The sequence below is a fragment of the Sardina pilchardus genome, chromosome 9 (genome assembly GCF_963854185.1).
Source record: "Sardina pilchardus chromosome 9, fSarPil1.1, whole genome shotgun sequence".
Classification (NCBI taxonomy): Eukaryota; Metazoa; Chordata; class Actinopteri; order Clupeiformes; family Clupeidae; genus Sardina; species Sardina pilchardus.
Genome location: NC_085002.1, coordinates 14642994 through 14663372, shown reverse-complemented (window position 1 = coordinate 14663372; position 20379 = coordinate 14642994). Strand labels below are relative to the sequence as shown.

Here is a 20379-nt window from a genome sequence, read left to right as displayed (position 1 = left end):
TTCTCTCCAACAGCTGGCAGAAGCTTCACTAATCTTCACAATTAGTCAGGCATTTCCTGTTGGTTCTGCTCCGAGAAGGAGAGAGACAGGACATCTGCCAGCCAAACGTGGACTACACGGACCGACCGAGAGTCCATCCAAAATCCCACATACTGTACAAACACACACATGCAGATTTGTATAAATGACTTGCAATGTGTGATTGTGTTATGGGTATCAAGTGAGTGATATCCAATTAAACTCTCATCGGTTGTATGTTTATCTAGTGTGCAGCTCTCAAAAATAGTTTTAATAGATAGTCTTATTTATATTCCTGTTATAGTGACCAAGTTCTCATTGAATAAGTACTATGCTAAAAAGCAATTGTAAAATAGTCATGCTAAAACCACATGGGAGATAGACTTGACATGTTGTGTGAAAGGGTTTTGTGTGAGAGGCCCCTGCAAAGGATATGGACCAGGCAGGCCACGCTACGCTAACTGCACAGGGCTGGACAGACCTGCTGGTGTGAGAGGCCCAGGCAGGCAGCCGTGGCTGTGAATATTGGTGTAGTGTATGGGGATCTATGTTTAAATTGCATGGCATGCACAATAGGTTAGCTTTGATCTCACATTGACAGAATGTTTAATACTATATGATGCAGCTAGTGAGGATGACACTATGAGGCTACAGTATGTTATCTATGCTGCTCTTTTAGTAAAGAGTTTGTTACACTCTTGAAAAGGGTTCTTGGGGTGCTATATAGAACCATGCAGGCTTTAAAGAACCTTTAAGGATTCCTTTGATGAACCCTTCACAATGGTTTATAGAACAATTTAGGGGTGCCATGTGAGGCATGCAATAGAAGCAATTTTGAGTTCTATATAGCACCTTTTTTCTAAGAGTGTAGCTACTAATGTCTCCCTTATCTGTGTCGACGGACCCTACAACAGCGAGAGTCTGTTTGGAGTTAGACATGCGGAACAGCGGCGCATCTGTTCTGTCAAACTCTGGCCGTTAACCAGACCCCAAAGCCCGTCACTAAAGAACCTCGACCAATGCAGCCCAGCGGCCCTGGGAACGCAAGACATGGATGGTCCATCGGATACCCTTGTGAAACACTTTCACGGTGGAGACAAAATGGCTGCCATATTCCGACTTACTCAAGATGCTTACCATCAACATACAATGTGCCTCCATGTGTCTGTGGGATGAATAATTAGCCGACCAACAACAGGAATGGCGATACATTGTGTTTCAGTGACCATTACTTGTCAGAATAAATGACCATGTACTTGTCAGAATAAATGACCATGTACTTGAAAGGGTCAGGTTAACTGCAGTCCAAATAAACTCTTTACCAGAGCTACACAATCTCTATCCATCTAAATCAGATCTCAAAGGATGCACAAACATACTGATAGAGGTCTGATGCTGTGCTGCTCTAGTTACGTAGCCTGGTTAGTATGCAGACCTTTTCAACTGGAATTGAGAGTAGGTCTGGACTTGAGATTTCTAGCAGGGCGTAACTAGGCATGAAATTAAATTAAACGCTCCTGAAATGTACAATTTTTTTCTCAAAAAAATTCACACAGGACATCTGAACACACAAAACAAATTTTGAGAATTTTCATAACAATTTGGGTGTTTTCTTTGACTTTAAACACACTCTCACTCTCCCTATTTTGCTTCTATATCCAGCCCCCACTGGAACCTTTCGGGAACAGTATATTCACCTTTCTGACTTGGTGCGAGCTCAGGTCAATGAGGCCTGCAGACCATCCATGAATAGCAAATGGAAGTTCAAAACTGGTAATATCCAATGAACTTCAGTTGATACAAAGGTCTATCACAATATCACATGATATGTGTTACTATGGATTTATTACAAGTTATAATGCAGTGGTCATTTTTGATTGAGAGCACAAAACTAGAAAACGTGAAACAAACACACCAGGAGGGTTAGATAGGTGCATTAAACTCTTACCAAATCACTTCAGAAGTGCAGCAATCTTGTAAACAAAGGTTTTAGATGCATGTTGTTTACTCAATTACAAAAGAAATACACTTCCATCATGCCCTATCTGCATTGTATTTGCATGCCATTGTTTGAGGGACACTGAAATGGGCTTCAGTGGCCTCTTGGGCAGAAGATGGACCCGCAGAGCAAATGTCTAATTGGCCAAAGGCTCTTATGGGTATTTCCAGGCTGCTAATTATGCACTGTGGTGCTATTGAAATACAATTTGCTTTCACTTTGTACAATGAACCAAGCTAAATCTCATTAAGCTGTCAACAGTAATACAGTTGTAATCAGCAACTTGACTAATAAACAAATGTTGAAGTAAGTTTACGATTTCACATGCAAAATAAATTGTATTTTACTTTTTGTGTGTGTGTGTGTGTGTGTATGTGTTTTACAACAGAATCTTGTGAGGAGCCCTGTAAATAGTTAACGCAAACAACACTCCCCAGTCTGTGTTAATGAAGTGCACTGAGCAGCTTTACAAGCCCTCAGTCAGCGTGTCACTCTGGAGATGGATGTCCCTGGGAAAGCTTTTTCTTTTTCTTTGACTCTCTGTATTCAGCAGTGTGCAGAAAGGCCCAGGTTTGTGTGTGGAGTGCTCCCAGCTGGGCTTGCTCCCTCTCCCCCTCTCCCGCTTTCTCTCTCTCTCTCTCTCTCTCTCTCTCTCTCTCTCGCTGGCTGGCTGGCCCATGCTCCCCTGGCCAGTGCGAACTGAATGGGCCTGCTGTACCGGCCTCTGTATGGAGCTCAAGAGCCTGTGTTGGACTTGGCCTGTGCTTTTGAGCACTACTAAATGGGAATGAACGGGGAAATGGCTTAAGGCTCCAATAAAAAACTAAATAAGAAATATTGTTGATGAAAAAAGTGAAATTGTGAAAATTGTTTAAGATACATTCATCATTTATACCTGCATAACATTTTTGAAAGGTGTTGGGTGGGTGTGGTGGGCGTACATTGAGAATGTTATTGTTTGGCAATTGCAAGCAATGCCCAGGACTTGAAGCCTGGCATGGCTGAGCGCTCACTGATTGCAGTGATTGCATCTAATGGTGGGGAACATTTTTATTGATTCATAAAAACTATACCTGTGTGCTCGAGTTTGGGGTTGAGAGAAATTCTTTTTCCATTCAAACGTTCAACGATTCAAGAGGAACTATAATCAGTACCTTCAAACGTATCCCTTCCCCCAATCCACTCAAGGACTACCCAATGTCAACTTTTACACTCCCCCCCCCCCCACACCCACCCATCCACCCACCCCATTTACAAAAAAAGCACAGCACAGCATCATTCCCACAGCCATCTGCCCTCCACACATTGCCCCAGCACAGCAGTGTGGGTCTGAAGTGTGCATAAGGTGGCAACCATTATCCCATTAACTGCAGCAGTGGCCAGGGGGCTCATAGCCATAAGCTGGGCAGCTGTGGCACTTTAGTGGTGGAATCGCGGCCCTTTGGAGACAGTTTAACACAGAGCTAGTGTGAGGACTGGACGTGCGGCCCATTCCAAACCCAAACTGGAGATTAGGGGAGGGGGTTGAGGCTGTCTGTGGTGGTATCTTGTCTTAGGTGGGTGGGTGACTGTGTCCCCATAGGCAAAGATGTGTGTGTGTGTGTGTGTGTGTGTGTGTGTGTGTGTGTGTGTGTGTGTGTGTTGAGGGTGGTGGATTGGGTGGTGTCAAGCAATCAGGAACCGATGCTTAGCGCCCACCAAAGCATTCCGATGGAAAAAATTGGCCTCTGCTGGTGATTGTGGTCAATTGTGGCTGCCAAGACCTTCTTTAATGACAACGCTCCAAGCCCCCTGTAATGATAACAACCTAAAGGAAAATTCACAGGGAAGGAACTTTTTGTTTGTTATTTTTTGTTGAGGTATGGATTTCAAATGTGGGCTGAATACCTTCACGAGGTGTTTTTTGTACTGCGTTTATATTTTTCTTTGGGAAACAATGACACATTTGTGCATATATTTTGTTTTTGTCATCCCACTCTTTTGAAACGATGACTCTGAATCACTCCCAACGTGCGATCCATTAAAATGCCTCAGATTATTTTGAATGCGAACATGAGTTTCAGATGGATCTCAGTCATCGCATAATATAAACACGACATTTAGCCTAAAGGGTGGCACCAACACCACAATCAAAACTCACGGACTCTCTCCATTTGGATGTGTGACCTCTTCTGAATTGTGTGAACTCACAAAGATGTCAGTTATAAAACAAATAAAGTTTTTTTTTTTACCAACTCAGGCAGGCAGGCAGGCAGGCAGGCAGGCAGGCAGGCAGGCAGGCAGGCAGGCAGGCAGGCAGGCAGGCAGGCAGGCAGGCAGGCAGGCAGGCCCGGCTCAGCCTATTCATATGTGGCTGAAGAGTCCACAGGAATCCAGCGACCAGAGTTGTCACTCCTCTTCCCTTTGAACTGCCTAAATAATGGACTTTCCGGGCGGGTTCATTACACCATGCTAATTTCTATTATCAGCGATTAAACGAAGCCCCGGCCTTCTTATCATAACCAAGCCGATGAGCGGTGCTCTCTGTGGGGGTGCGGGTTGTTTTTGGGACACGTACCCCCTCCTCTCTTCCCCTCGCGGCTATTCAGCGGGCTGACCCCCCCCCCCCCTCACCCCCTCACCCCCTCCCATTCACCCCATCCATCCCATTCAGAGGCGCCCTATTGAGGCTCGGGAAAAAGGCCCAGCAGCTGCAGCTGGCCCGGGCGCCTCTACCTCAGGTGAAGAGACTTAGAGGGCTCTGCAAGAGCGCACTGAGCCGGGGGCCTCCGTCAATGCTGCCAGAACCTCTTTTCAGGGAGCTCCACTTTTCAGAGGGGCCGAGTCATTACAGCGGAATAGAATGAGATGAGTCCCTCCTCTCTGCTTTCACTTTCTTCTTTTTCTTCATCCTCCTCTTTGTGATGTGATTTTCTTCTTCCACTTCTTCTTCTTCTTCTTCTTCTTCTTCTTTCTCTTCTTCTACATTTTCATGCTACCAAAGGTTCTCACGCTAGCCTACAAAAACAAGTGATTTGGCTTTGTTATTAACCATTTGGATCATTCATTTGTATGAAAGGGTTGGCAACATTGTGATTGATTGATTGGGCTGTAATTTTATCAAATGTTTTCTACAACCACATATACAGTATGAACGTCACAAGCAAGGCAGGTCTTTTACACTGTAGTATATTTCTTATTTACTGTATAACCCCCAAAATGGTTTAGTTGTCTCTGTGTGTTTATATGAGTGTGAATGACATAAAGTATTTACAGGATTTACATTAGCTTCCGGGGTCGGCTACACAGTGCGTGATTTGAAGGTATAGGACTGGCTTTCTTTTATTGCACTTAACACCACTAGTGCTACTTCCAACAGCTCTCAGATGAATGCCATTCAGTGTGGGTGATCACCACTACATAGCCCCCTTACCACACACACACACACACACACACACACCCTCCTACTGTGGCCTAATTGGCATTTCTCCACAGCTAATCATGCACTTTAGATAAAGTAATGATGCTGACGAATTGCCCGTAAACACAAGGAGGCCACAGAGCGTCCTCACGGGCTCGCCCATGGAAGGAAACGAGGGTGACGCAACTTTTAAAAAATTCAATTTTCCAGCCCTGACTGGCACTGAAAGATCTTGTTGGGAGAAGTAATTTGATTTGCATAAATTCTCTCAACCAGCTGCCTGGTGAATGTTAAAAAAAAAAGAAAAAGGTTTGTTGGCATCTGCATTTGGGTGTGCAAGATGTGTTGCAGCTGACAAATAAATTGTGGTGTACTTGATAATTAATTGTTCTGTGAAGCAGATGCATGCAAGAGGAAACATAGTTTGGACGAACAGCCTCACTACCCTTTGGTAGGTGCAGTGACCTAATAAACTGGGTAATTACACGTCTTGTTAGCATTAACAATTACCAGGTGATTGTTAAGTACGACCTTATACAATGAGGCTGTTGATACTTAGCGGCTATATATTCATCAAGAGCATTATAAATTATGATGGTCTATTAGTGCAATTAATTATCTGTGGAAAACACATTGTTTAAAACACACCGAAGCAACATTGTTTGTTTTTTATTTAATCTGAAACAGATTGAATAAATTACTTAACCCTTTTGTAAAGATAATGCGGAAACTGTTGAAGCATTGAAGAAAGAAAGAGAGACAGAGTGATAAAAAGAAAAAAAGAGAGAGCGAGAGAGAGAGTTGGCACAGATGCATTCAACCTAAAAACACAGAACAAAGAATGCTGCCCAACAAAAGCAGGTTCACCTCCTCAGTGCAGCCACACTGAAGTCACCTTTCATTAAGGTTCACTGAGACACATTCCTTTCCTGGAGCAGGACAAAAACTGTTCCAGGCCATGGCTTCTTTTATGACATTGTTCCATAGCGCGGCTTCACAACCAAATAAACAAAAAGCCACCTGATTAAACTATCCGCTTCCCCATCCCTAATACAACCAGGCGAGGACGGACTACTCCTGCGCCCTGTATTCTACTTTGCCGTTGGGGTTTGGACTGAGGACATAACAAATTCAGACAAACACCCGCCCTGTAAAGAAATGAAAACAAAATGTTGACACAACCCCTGTTCAACAATGAGTGTGTTCACAAGTGCTGAAGTTGAGGAAAAGGTATGATTGCGATACACTGAGAGAGAGAGAGATGAGCATCAACTCTGCCCTCACTGGAACAGGTCGGGGAAGAGTGTGTCTGTCATCACTGTCAGTCTGGCCATGGTGTACTCAGCCTGAGAAAATGAGAGAAACTTGGCAGAGCCAAGCGAGAGTCACTCACTTTATTAAACAAACAGTGGTGAGAAATGTAAATGTTAGTACACACACACACACACACACACACACACACACACACACACACACACACACACACATACACACACACAGACACAGACACACGCACACACACACACACAGACACACACACACACACACACACACACACACACACACACACACACACACACACACACACACACACACACGCACACAACATACACACACACACACACTTGCACAATAAAATGAGAAAAAATTCAGACAGGCTTGTTTGGACACCTGGAAAGATGTTGTGCAAACCTGGACGCCCAAAGTTGCAAATGACTTGCTTTAGGCTTGGTTACTCACTCACTCCACCTGCTCACATAACAGTCAAACAATAACACCAATTCAGACACACTTCACTTCGCCGGCAAGAAGATTCATCTTTACTTATTACTGTATGCTGCAACCCCCCCCCCCAAAAAAAAACATAAATACAGTTGATCATTAGAGATCATTACTATAAATAAAATACAATCACTTTGCCATACATTAATCATCCATCCATTTCTGTGGAATAATATATTGATTGATTGACAGTCATGACTTTTGAGTCTTTGGACCAAAACACCAATTCATTTCTGTCCAGCTTTTCTGTCTTTTCCTGTACAGGTTGCACCATTTAGCCAGTGACCCACTATAGGTGGAGATGTCCGATCAGCTCTGCTTCCCATTAGCAAGGTATTTCCACGCTCTCGCACAGCCGTTAGCCATCGGAGTGCGAGAACGATGAGCTGGCCTCGTTTCACGCCTCTCCATTTTATAGTTGATGAATGGTTCGAGCAGATGGCTCGTTATCTTTGAAGATTCCAGCACGACGAGCATGATAAATCGCCCCGGGCCCCGAGCCCCCTTCGAGCGGGCCCCTGTTATTCCCCTTCAAACCTGGAATAATCCCCCAGTGTGAAAAGTGTGCTTCTTACACCAACTATACATCCCCTCCCTCCCTCCCTCAATCTCTCTCTCTTTCTCTCTCTCTCCCCTTCACTCTCCCTTTCTCCCCACCAATACCAAATCCAATGTCTTCATGTCTTGCACCTTTCCTGACAGCGAGCCCAAACCCCTTTCATCCAGCTCCAGCATGCGCATATGTGAGAAGGCTGTGGCCCTGGCTTAGAAGCCGACCCTTTGCGCAGGCAGATGCGCTCATCTGTTGCTCTCATTATCGCCATTCCAGCACGCTCTCAGCACACATTTCCTATCAGTCAAACTCTGCACAGCACAGATGCCACTGAGGACACATGTGGGGTGGGGTGGGAGGGTTGGTTGGTAAAGTAAAGGCCCAGCTGAGGCAGCAAAAGCTGCAAATATTTTCTTCACATGGTGAATCTCTTTAATGGGCTGTCACCCACTCAAACTGAACCATAAATCCCTCACTTTTTGCCCCCAAAACCCTTACAAATTGTGCTTGCTGTTGACATAAGAGTGCATCTGCACAAGTAATATGGATCAAAATAGACATTACTCACATGTGTTTTATGAGAAACATATGGGTAAATCTATTGTTTAGTTCATTTTTTTACATTAATTAAAGATCTGAAGTGATGTTGTTGTGACACTCAAGTCCATCTAAATCAAAAGAAATGGCTAGAGTTCTGAGACATGCCGTTGTGTCCATGCCAACCCAGTTCTTCTTAATAGCTCAACATTCCTTGCATTGAAAATATAATTTGTCATAGTCTGTGTACATGCACATGGCACTACTGATCCTAAGTTAACCTTGAGATTTGACCTTTATGTCACACAAAGGTATTTGTACACTAAACTATTTACAGCAGGTCCACTTCCAGATAAATCAGGCAAGAAGACATGTCAACAGTGATCTCAAAATAGCCCAGCAAAATGCCTGATCCAAATGCCTTTTCAGTTAAAGACTGTAAAATGTAAAGACACACACCCAAAGTGACAGCATTTGTATTGATGTGGCGCACTCCAGTCCCCATTGTTGAAGAAGTTCATGTGCATCAGGTGAATCACTGTAAAGTAGTAATAGTAGACAGTCAATTTAGTTAATTCCATGAAACAATTATGCTTTCACTTGCTTTCCATATGTCACAGTTTTGCGGTGGAGAATGTATCAGAAACTGCCACCTGAATCCACATGGGTAATAAAACCTCATACATACCACATAAAGATAAAAAAAAAAAAAAAAACGTAGGCCTATATGGATGCTAAATGAAAAAAAAAGAATAATGTGTAACGATAGACCCCTCTAGCCTAATTGGCTTATATTTCTAGTTTTTAATTCGGAACTTAAATATGGCCCCCGTCTTCTTTGACACTTCTTCTGACCTTATCAACATTTTAGAGTTGGCTAATTTAATAGATTACGGTATGTTATAAATCGATCAATTTTCCAATTGAATCAGACTTCGCTTAAAAGGTATCATCACTATTCCATATAAACAAATAAATCGCTGTGCAAAAACAATCGTTTAACCTTCCTTATTGTAACTTTAAGATGCGGCAAGAGTGAAAGGTGGTGGTGTGGTTTCACACCCGGGGTGGGAAACATGGGCGGAGTTAACCAGTTGTGAATGACAGCTGGAAGTCGAACTTTATGGCGCTTGAGACTTCCACGACAGCCAGTCAGATCCTGGGATTTCTCGTTCCTGATACTGGGATAGCCAATTGCAGTCGAAATGGGAGGTTCTCATGGGTTGTGATGTATCCAACGTGGGACGGTGGAACGCTGAGGAAAAAAAGGAAAGTAGGAACAGAAGAAGGGAAAAACTCTCATGGTGGGTCTGATTTGAAGTGGAAGCTTGAATTCGTTAATAACCGGATCACCGAGATTTCCTGACCATACTGCATCTGATAAGCAGCTACGGGACTTCTGCAACTTCACTCGACGAAATGTGTGTGGAAAGTTGGACGTAGTCGACGCTCATTGAAGAGGTCTTTTGGTCGTTTGGTTTTGCTGTTAACCTTACATCGCTGATGAAAATTGTTTCAAAGACCACTCTGCCTGCGCCGTGCTCGCGCTTACGGGGAACTTGGTAACGATATCCACAACCACTTTGTAGCAGAAGTTTGTATCCCTTGGATTTTGGCGACTCTGGTAGAAACTTTGTATCAAGCGTTGGCGTTTGTTTCAATGCTACATTGTCGTGCAACCTGAACATGGTGGCTGGAAGTTCTTGGAAAATGTTTAACTCAACGCGGTGTATGCATTTTCCACTTCTGAAGAGACTGTTCGTGAAATAACAAGAGATTTGAGAGATTTAAGAGATTTGATCATAGCATAATAAACATTACGGCTTTTAGACTGTTTCGGGCAGCCTTATCAAGGCATGCCAAAACAAAGCGTCTAACCTACAAGGAGACCCTTTTCAACCTTTTATGGACAACTGTCGGCAAGTTGCCTTTAGTTTTGGCCGCTGGACAATTTTCTTGAATTGCCTTGTAATTCGTGTTTCACCTTTGATTTTTAGTTAGGCATACAGAGCACGGGAAGACAATTAGGCTATCTTACGCTCAGCTACAAGAAATCAAATGTAGCTTCAATGGCTCGCAATGCGCTCCTGTTATCACATTTACTTGGTTAGTATTCACACCAGGATGAATGTAAAGTATCATCTTTGAAAAGATCATCTGTAATCTACATCAGATTTACCAATTTGTGGATTTGAGGAGAGCGATCAAGACAACGCGCGATTAGAACTGGATACAAAATGGCGGCCTCCCTGGGTCAGATCGGATCTGTTTCATATTATGTATTTTATTTAATGTTGTCCTTGGAACTGTTACTAAATTACGGATTGAGTGCTGATCTACCATGTGCCCAAAACTGTACATGCACCGGAGATTCTGTGGACTGTAGCAACTTGGATTTGACTGATATTCCTCAGGACCTGCCAGCTGGGACTATTTCTATGTAAGTAGCATAACAACAACAACAACAACAACTGGGGTATCCTATGAAATAGTCTTTTATCAGCTGATTCTCGAAATTATTAGGCTACTATATGAACCTTGAACATTTCTAATTTGGGCATGCATGTTTTGCTTATCTATTTGGATTTCTTAAAAATAGCATGACGGGCAAGGACCAGAGCATAAAAAACACAAACATCCAGGCACCTCTTGAACCGATGGTGCCGCCGTGGAATAAGTGACATTACAGTTTTGTATTAGCAAACATATTTGATGTACATTGTAAGAACGTGAAGTAAGGCTGGCCATTTATTATTAGCCTAAAGCTATTGGGCTAATTGTAGCCAATGTAAGGAGCAAGTTCAGGCTAAAGGCTGGTAGAAACTTCAGCCTTTGACTGAAGAACGGCCTTGTGGATGATGGAACACTTGATTTTAGTCTTGTGTTTATTTCATTCATAGTTGGAAACCTCTATCTAGGCTTGTCTTTTAGCCTACAATGTGGACTACAGCCTATGTAGCAAATCTTTCACTTTTTTGGTTTAATTTGGCCAGGTCAGTCTTGGGGTTTCATTTAAAACAGAACCATGTGCTAAGTGCGTCCTGTAGGCCTAAAGTGTTCTATAATAGAGATAGTTCAACTTGTATGGGGTCATATCACCATGACTTCATGTTGTATGGGCCTTGGTAGGCTGTCCTTTCTGTTGAAATGAGTCGATAAGTATAGCTGGCAAAATCAATCTGACTTACAAAATAAATATATGTAAGCATTCCCACTTAGATAAATCAGTGTATATTTCCATGGGGTAAGATAAGCCCTAATTTTCAGGTTGACACAATTATATAACCATCTCCGCTGGCTATTTGGTTATGATCTCTCAAGTGTCAACTTGTAGCAATGCAAACTTTGCAATACAGACACAGCTAGACAACACAATGTATTTTAACAGCTCAACAAGTAGCCTAGACCACATATTTACCTCGTGAGGCTGATCTAAAATACTTTTAATTAAACTATTTCCTGTAGATATTGTAGAAAAGAAGTTTGGATTCAGAAACATGAATAACAGTAATTTAAGTGTTCCGACCTCTAGCACTGAATTGTTCCAGAGATCAAATTAAAGTAGCTGTCATTTCTATTTTATGTCCTATCTGGAAGTGGAAAATCTGTAGAGGACAACCTGAACACAGAAATAACCAAGATACCTAGTTGCAAACCAGCAGTTTTGCAACCTGGTAGCATCTTCAACACATACAGTAAGAATGATGTTGTATATGAAACAACTCAAACAAAACTTTTTCAGAGGATGGCTGTGAGGACGTTGGTTAAACAAGGAAGTGATCCTCACTGGTGTTGCTTAGAAGCCTAATTCATTTCATTGTTATGTTGATGGACTAAATATGCAAATTGCACTCAAAGTGTCTTCATGAGGAAGAGCCTGTGGGTAATGCTTAAATCAGGTATCCATAATGCAAATTGTTTTCACAAGGCCTTACATGTCAATAACGCACGGTAAAGCTCCACTTAAATGCTTCAAGTGTCAAGACGGATCGTAATGAAGTTCAGCTTCAAAGCAAAACACACTGATACAACTACCGATGTAACACCTTTTTAGAATTTTTATCTGAAGGTCAATAGTTATTTTATTTGGTTACATTGCACAGCCTCAAAATGGGATTTTTTGTGAAGTATGTTTTTAATTCCTTTCAAAAGCGTTCCTTTTGAAAGCTTGATTTGTTTCATCCTCTCACTGTCAGATAACAATTTTGCTGTATTTGAACGATTATCCATGATATTAATTTGTCCAATCTAAGCAATAGAATAAATCCTTCAGGATGTTCAGGATTGCTTAGGTCATAGTATTCCTCTCTGTGTTTTAAGACTCCCGACCAGAGGAGTGAGGTCAGACACTGTTTTGCTCAGTGCAGCTTTGGTAAAAAATTGTCCCATGTACATGCTGCTGAGTGTCAGACTGTTCACTGTAAAGGCTATGGGTCCTACCCATGTTCCTTGTACAAACCTATGCTAAAGGGTTAGTAGAAACCTAGCTGACAAGGCCAAATGTTCATTCCTGGCAAAGTCCGAATGTGTTGAATGGCTTGAATTGAGCGTACGGTTGTGTATGAGGGATTGAGAGGTTAAAAGGTACTTCCTTATAGTCTTTAGAATTATAACACAGCCGCCTAACACAGTGCTGACAGTTCTCACAGTAGCAAAGTCACAGTGCTGGGACGGGGTGTAGAGAATGAGATGAAGAGGTGTATCATGGGTGCTCATCCACAGTAGATCCATCAGGAAAGAGAAAACATTGTCGCGCAAAAAGAAATCAGGATTGTAATACCTTCCAGTTGTCCAAACAGCTCTCCCCTCCCAGTCACCCTGTGTTGTTACAACTCCCCAGTGGTTCCACAGCCCCTGGTGAGCCTCGCTAGGAAGCAAGTAAGCAATGGTCCTGCTCGGAGATGGGGTGGAAGGGAGGGAGCCATGTGGATTCAACCCCGTGTCCAGAAAGGTGACGGATAATTGGCGGAGGGAGACGAGGCAACAGTTCTGAACAGCGAGGCTCTGACTTAAAGAGGTTGCTGGGTCGCTTGGCTAGCGCGAGACAGGGAATGCTTATTTGACTCCCAGAGTTTGCATGGAGCTAATGCAGGAAGAAAGACGTTGGCCGGCATGCGCTGCGAGTTACGCACTCATTTTGTGTGTGTGTGTCTCGTCAGCATCCCGGGCTCTTTTTTTCCGGCCCGTCAACTTCAAGTAGACTCAGAGTCCTCTTTACCGAATCTTTGTGAATGTTTTTTTTTTTTTTTTACTTCCCACACCTCTGCCTCTGGACTCACACCTGAACATTACAGCCTTGCTGGATGTGAGGATCTGTTGTTGTTGTTGTTCAGTTCTCCTTTGCCAGTTATGGCATGGCGGAAGAGTCTGTGGCCAGCGTGTAAATACCTAGGGCTGTGTCCCTGCTGTGTGGAGTGGGCAGTGTTGGATGCCTGCTTGAACTCTGATTCAGAGGTGTTTGTTAGCTCATCAAATGTCGTTTTTTTCGCCCAGGAAAGGGGAAGGAAATGGACCTGTTATGGACGACTGCTGTTTGTTTGTGTGGGGGTCTATATATATGTGTGTGTGTGTGTGTGGTGGGGGCAGTTGTTCACAAACACCTGTGAGGGAAGTGTTAAAACTGGGGCCCTGCCGCTGTTTATAGCCCATGAGGGGTTTTGTCAATGCCAGTGTTCTGTAGACGCAAGCTCTGTGCCCTGACAAATCTGTGTTTGTGTGCACTTGTGGTTGAATGTGCACGCATATGTGCTTTTAACCGTTAGCGGCATTAATGGGCCACTCTTTAGATAATATCACCAACCGTTTCCAAGGTCAGAGTGTGTTTGTTCACTTACGTGCGCTTGAGGGCCCGCCTGGCTTTTTAAGTGCCACGGCGACGAGGGCAGCTCGAGAAGGGCACTGCCGTCCTGGCCTGGCCACCGTCTAGCCCCGATCCCCAGCGGCCAGGCGGGCGGGCATGTGGCATATCTCTCGCTCTCGAACGCGAGGCCCTCCTCCTCCTCCTCTTCCACTCCTCCATTTCTCCACCCAGGAGCAAATTTCCACTGAGACCTTCTTGACAAAATGCCTGCAGTTCACAGCTCTGCTAGATGAAGGCACGTCCAGCTCCCAAGCTCGCGCTTTGAAGCGATCTGATTTAAGAGCAGCTGTTTCATGTGTCGGGCCCACATGGAGGCCATTGTTTGTGCCGTGCATATGTATGGCAGAGAGGGGATTAGCTGTTCTTACCTTGGAGATTTGAGAAACAAAACAGATGCAAGGTGTGAGCACTTGGTTTTGATTTTGTTGTTTTGAAACCGGCACTACTATTGTGTGCCATCTTTTGTGTTCTCTCAGTCTTTCTCAGCTCATATTGTCTCTCTCTCTCTCTCACACACTTTTTCTTTCTCTTTCTTCACTTGTGCATGCCTTCAGTTCATCTCAGTGTGTGAAAATGCTGGCAGGCATCTCTTAAAAGTGGACATGAGTGTGCATGCATAACAACAGTCTGTTCAGAAGTGATTTCAGACACCTCCAGCAACAAATAGTTATCACTTTTTTTGTGCCAGACATATCTGAGTACCTCTCTTGCTCCCACCCCTCAAAAAATTTTTTTTGTTGTTTAAGTGAGTGTCTACAAGTGGATTTGATGGATGAATCATCTGTGAATTCTTTACATCTGGAAAGAGTTTGGCGATCTGGGAAAGAAATTATAGCGAAAGAAAAGAACAAGAAAGAGAAAGGGGGGAGCAGGAGAGGGAGGTCTCAACAAACCATGTGGCTCCCCCTAAACACACACACACACACACACACACACACACACACACACACACACACACACACACTCACACACTCACACACTCACACACAACCCTCAGGCTCACGGCAGACAGGAGAGGCCCAGGTCCAACTTCCCCAACAGGCCTCTGGCCCTGTCTCGCTGACCAACGCACAGCAGACTGAGCGGCCATCTGGGGGTTAATGATACACGTGTGTGTGTGTGTGTGTGTGTGTGTGTGTGTGTGTGTGTGCACGCACGCACCTACACAGATATGTGGGTCTGAGGGAATCTGGTTTGTACATACACAAAACTGCGCACCTATAGGCACAAGCCTGACTATGGGCGAATGCGGAATTGCAGACACCGCTCCCCAGACATATAAGCAGATGTTAGAATACACACGCTCTCTCTTACGCACCGAAAGTCTCGTAATTACACAAATCTTTTCATAGAGGGCCATAGAAAATCAACTAGCTGGTTAATCTGTGATAATAGCATTGGCAGGGTATCTGAATTGCTATTGTTCTGCCTTGCTTATGACAAATGAATCTGAACTACTTCAAAGTGAAGAAAATGAGTGATCATTAGACAGCAGACTTCCTTCTCCCAAGGTTTATTATGTTTGCAGGAAGAACACTGTACAATAATTGCTGTGCTTCTCAAGTACTCTCTGCGTGTGTGTGTGTGTGTGTATGTGTGTGTGTGATTAGTAGTCACTGAGCTGCATAGATGTGTGTGTTCTGCTCTCCCTCCCTGACGGACTCTTGGCTGGCGTCGGTGGGCCTGGGTTCATGCTGTGCCTCAGGCCACTCTGTGTGTGTGTGTGTGTGTGTATGTGTGGACCCCTTCCCTAACTCCTTTTCTTGTGTGTGTTTGGACCTTGCTGGTTTACACAGCACACTCGATTTCGCTGCTGAAAGTGCAGCCTTGGCCTTCAAGGATTCCTTTTATCTTACTTTTCGCTGTTATGAAGGCACTCTAAAATACTTTTTGCCTTTTTCTGTTTGAATGTGTTCTATTATTGTTGGAGGTGCAAGACTCTGGTAATCAAACTTTAGAAGAGAGTGCCCTGAAATGTGTGTGTGTGTGTATGTGTAAGTGTGAGTGAGTGCACAATGCTGGTTTTGTTATCGAGCCTCTTGCCTGAAATGTGCTGATCAGGGGAGATTGTGTGCCACATTTGTGTATATGGGTATCAAAAACATATTTTTATCTGATACAGTTTTGGCCCAAAAACCTCATCAACTCTATTTATCCTTCCAGGATTTATGCCTTGTGTTTTCGTTCTTCTCTAAAGGCAGAAGAAAAGTAGTGTAGTGCAGTGTTGCTCCCGGTTGGCCTATCAGTGCCTTTGCCGGGCAGTAAACAGTGCTTTATGACAGGAAGACAGGCGGTAGAGGTGAGCGAGAGGGAGAGGGACCGAGAGAGAGAGGGAGTGAGTGAGTGAGAGAGAGTGAGTGAGAGTGTGTGTATGTGTGTGTGAGAGAGAGTGAGAGAGTGTGTGTGCGCGAAGGAGTGGGATAGGAGTGGTGGGGGGGGGGGGGGGGTGTGTATCAGGCTTGCGTGGTACTAGTCTCTGTCTAGCCCCTGTCTGGACAGCCAGCTTTGACAGAAGGTTATTCTTTGACTAGTTTATTGGGCTCTGCGAATGGAGTGGGGTTGTATGTGTGTGTGTGTGTGTGCGTGAAAGAGGGGGCGGGAGGCACTAAAGATCCTCTGTCTTTCCAGCTGGATCATAAAAGACCATCATTGACATCACTTCACACTTCCAAAGACCGAAGTTCACACTCCTCTTATCAGCGATAAAGATAGGCAGATAAAGAGCCTCTGGCGGTCTCTCTCTCCCTCTTTCTCTTTCTGTGTCTCCCTCTCTCTCTCTGTGTCTCTCTCTGTCTCTCTCTTGCTATCTCGCTCTCTCTCTCTCTCGCTCTCTCTCTCTCTCTCGCTTGCTCTCTGTGTGTCTGAATCATAAAGCCGCTGCTGTTAAGTGAGAGAAATGACATCACTGCCGATTTACTAGATGGCAGATAATGAATGGTGTCTTAAAAAGAAAGAAGGAACAGGGAGGGAGAACGCACACATTGTAATGGAGGAGCAGCTGGGAAATATATCCACTCAAGCGAGGTGGTTCAGCTATGCTAGCGGGGAGTCGACAAGGCTAATTCTCTAGGGCAGACTGGCCTGCAATCTCTAATACATTAACTCCTTGGAAAATATATGACTTGAGGTCCTTTTATCAACAAAACTTGATCGGCTATCACCCCCCCCCCAAAAAGGTGCTAGCAGTTAGGAAAGGAATCCAGGAAATGTCCACATTTTCTGACCCGTGTGTGTTTGTGTGGACGGCTTTGAACTCTGCGCGCATTCATTTCTTTTGCGGAATGGGCCGGTGGCTACATGTGCGGCGCTTTTGTTTCCCCGGCGCGGTGTTTTGATTTCTGTCCCGTGTGCTTTCGCTCTTCCTTCCCCACACTCAGTCATCGCTTCCTAAATGAGTTTGACCTTCGCATTTGCCAAGTGCGAATGCCCTCCGCTCCTGTTTCCTGAGGTAGGAAGTCGTTGGCCATTCGCCCTTTTGTCTGGGGTGTAATGTATGTGGCTATGTGTGGGGGAGGGGAGGACTTGGGGGTTGAGGTCAGGGGGTGTGAATGAACAGTGGAAGTCTTAAACGGGAGTTTCTGGCTCAGGCACACACACACTGGCCCAATACACACTTAACGAAATGAGTCATCGTCACATCTCCCCCAGCAGGCAGGCCTTGACCGGAAGGCCAAGATGGACATGGGGGGTGGGCGGCACGTGCTTGGTTGGGTAATGGAAGGGTGGGTCTCTGAATGGTTTTATTCCTGTAGAGTGATCAGTGAGAGCCCCCCCCCCCCATCTCAGTTCTGTACCCTGCTGGCCAGTTGAACTAATTTTGAAGGAGGAGGCTTGTCCTGTACATCAGTGTTAGGGGTGTGTGTATGTGTGTATGTGAGTATGTGTGTGTGCTGGAGAGAGAGAGATTGTGTCGAGCTGGAGATGTACAAAGTATTCCGAGCATAATAATAAAAAGATTGTTAAGGGGGCAGTAAATGCATAACAGAGTAAATACAAAGTAATAAAACAGGTGAAGGAGATGGACTATAAGCCCTAACCAAACCAAACTTTATGACTCTCTGTTGTTGAGCTCTTTCTTAGTTTCTTTTTAGGGCCGGAGCACACAATTAAAAACCAGGAAGAATAGCCTGGCAGTGTCATGTGCCTGTGTGTGTGTGTGTGTGAGAAGGAAAGAGGCCGCTTATTGCTGCGGGGTCATGCAGTAGGTGTGAAAGTTATCTGATAAGATAGAAGCCGAAATACAGAGCAATGAAAGAGGGGAAAGAATTCGGAGTTGTGTAAACACTCTCCTCCCCCGGCGGCCAATCAAAGACCCTGACACTCAAGGGAGATACTTAGAGCTTAACCCCCCCCTACACACACACACACACGCACACACACACACACACACGCCCCCACCAGACTTCCACAAATACGCCCCCAGACCCTCCAGTCCTCCCTCTCACGTACCATACATTCAGTGGGGCATCTTTCAGGATGGAACATTGGCCAGCCCAGCACTCAGTCAGCGTCCTGTAGGTCATGTTGAGTAAGCGCGGAATGGCGTGCTCGTGCAGATGGTTATCTACGCGACGTACACACACACACGCACACACACGCACACACGCACGCTCGCGGGTTCAGTCACTCCACCTCTGGCTTCCTCCAGTGTGGGTCTCTCCGCGAGGCCAGCTGCAGGAGATCTTGTCGTGGCAGGAATCGCGGTGGCACGATAAGGTTGAGCACGTGGCAGCTGCCCTATCAGCCCTCTGTGCCCTTTCATCTACAAGCTGGCATATGCCCGGGCAGTAAGTGCTGATGCCTGCACCCCCCCCACCCCCCCTCGAAAAAGTGAACTTGTATCAAGGTGAAGGATTGGAGGAAATGACAGGGGAATTTGGAATTTGAAAGCCAGTGTGAAGTGTTATATAAGACCTGCTCTCGTTTTCAGTTTAGAGTTAGTTTGTTTTACCTTGTGTGTGTGTGTGTGTGTGTGTGTGTGTGTGTGTGTGTGTGTGTGTGTGCGCGTGTGTGTGTGCGTGTGTGCGTGCGTGCGTGTGCGTGCGTGTGTGCGCATGAGAGACTGTGACTGTCGGTGTGCTCCCGGGCTGTCCGCGGCTTGTTACGGCGGCGCTGGCGACGGCCGCAGTAGATTAGAGCGCCGGTCGGCTCTGCGGCCTCAGCTCAGCGCTATTCCTGCCCCCCGGCGCAACTGAGCCGGCTTGAGGAAACCCTGCAATTTTTCACTTTGCTCCGGTATAATTAGGTAATTGCCTTCTGTGACAGAGGATAGCAATTTAGCGATCGCCGCCACAATGGTGGTGGGGAGAGAGAGAGAGAGAGTGTGTGTGTGTGTGTATGTGATCACAGAGTAGCGCCTTGTCAAAGCACTGCCTGCGGGGCGGATCACACTCCACCATTATCTCGTCACACACACACCACACACACAGTGGTCTGCAGCGCACACTGTAAGGCCGGTGGTTTCGCAGCTCGCGAGGCACGACACATAGCTCCACTGCTAGGAGCTGATTTGTCATTGGCTAGAGTGAAAATAAAAGAAATGGCCTTAGTTCTCATTCATCAGCCTCGTTCAAGGCTTTTGTCATTTCTTGTGGGCTTCCCCGTTCTCGCCAGTCGTACGCAGAGGAGCGAGGAGGAATGTGGTGCATCAGGTAGCTTGTGTGTCCCAGACACATTGAGGTCTCCGTGCACAGCGCTCCACCCAGAAAAATACATGTAGTCGATCTCCTGTTGCCTCCAGACATGCCTTTAATAAGAAGGTTGCACTGAATTTCAGCAGGTTTTGTATTTTTTAAAACAAAAAATGGCTAAATGTTGGCAGGAAAACACGGATGCCAAGGTCACTACAAAGTCATTGTAACAGACAGCATTAAAGCTTTGGTAGCCTCTTATCAATTGAACAGCACCTGTACACCAGACATGCATTTCCCACTCTGTACCTGAAAAAAAAAGATACCCCATCCACTCACACCCATGTGTGCAGCCATTAAACCTGCCGTGGCAATAAGCGTCTTAAACACAAATGGCTTGGCCAGTTCTCCCTAATTGCTAATAAGATTGTCCTAATCGCTAATACGCTAGTCCCCGATCCTATTAAGATCGTCCATGAGGTTCTTGACAGCTGTTGAGGAGAGGCAGGGAGATCCATCTACGTGGCCTGACACATAGTGGAGAGACTGCACCGCCATCAATCTCCAGAGTTTCAACAGGAACGGGGCCCCCGATGCTCA

At 45.1% G+C, this 20379-nt stretch overlaps 1 protein-coding gene across 1 annotated transcript in view; it reads left to right on the top strand.

Moving 5' to 3' along the window:
- Positions 1-9568: 9568 nt before the first annotated feature.
- Positions 9569-20379, top strand: part of lrig1 (leucine-rich repeats and immunoglobulin-like domains 1) — a 38196-nt gene continuing 27385 nt past the window's right edge. The window contains exon 1 of the mRNA XM_062545889.1: positions 9569-10729. Coding sequence (XP_062401873.1) covers positions 10527-10729 — 203 coding nt within the window. The 5' untranslated portion in view covers positions 9569-10526. The remainder of the gene's footprint in view (positions 10730-20379) is intronic.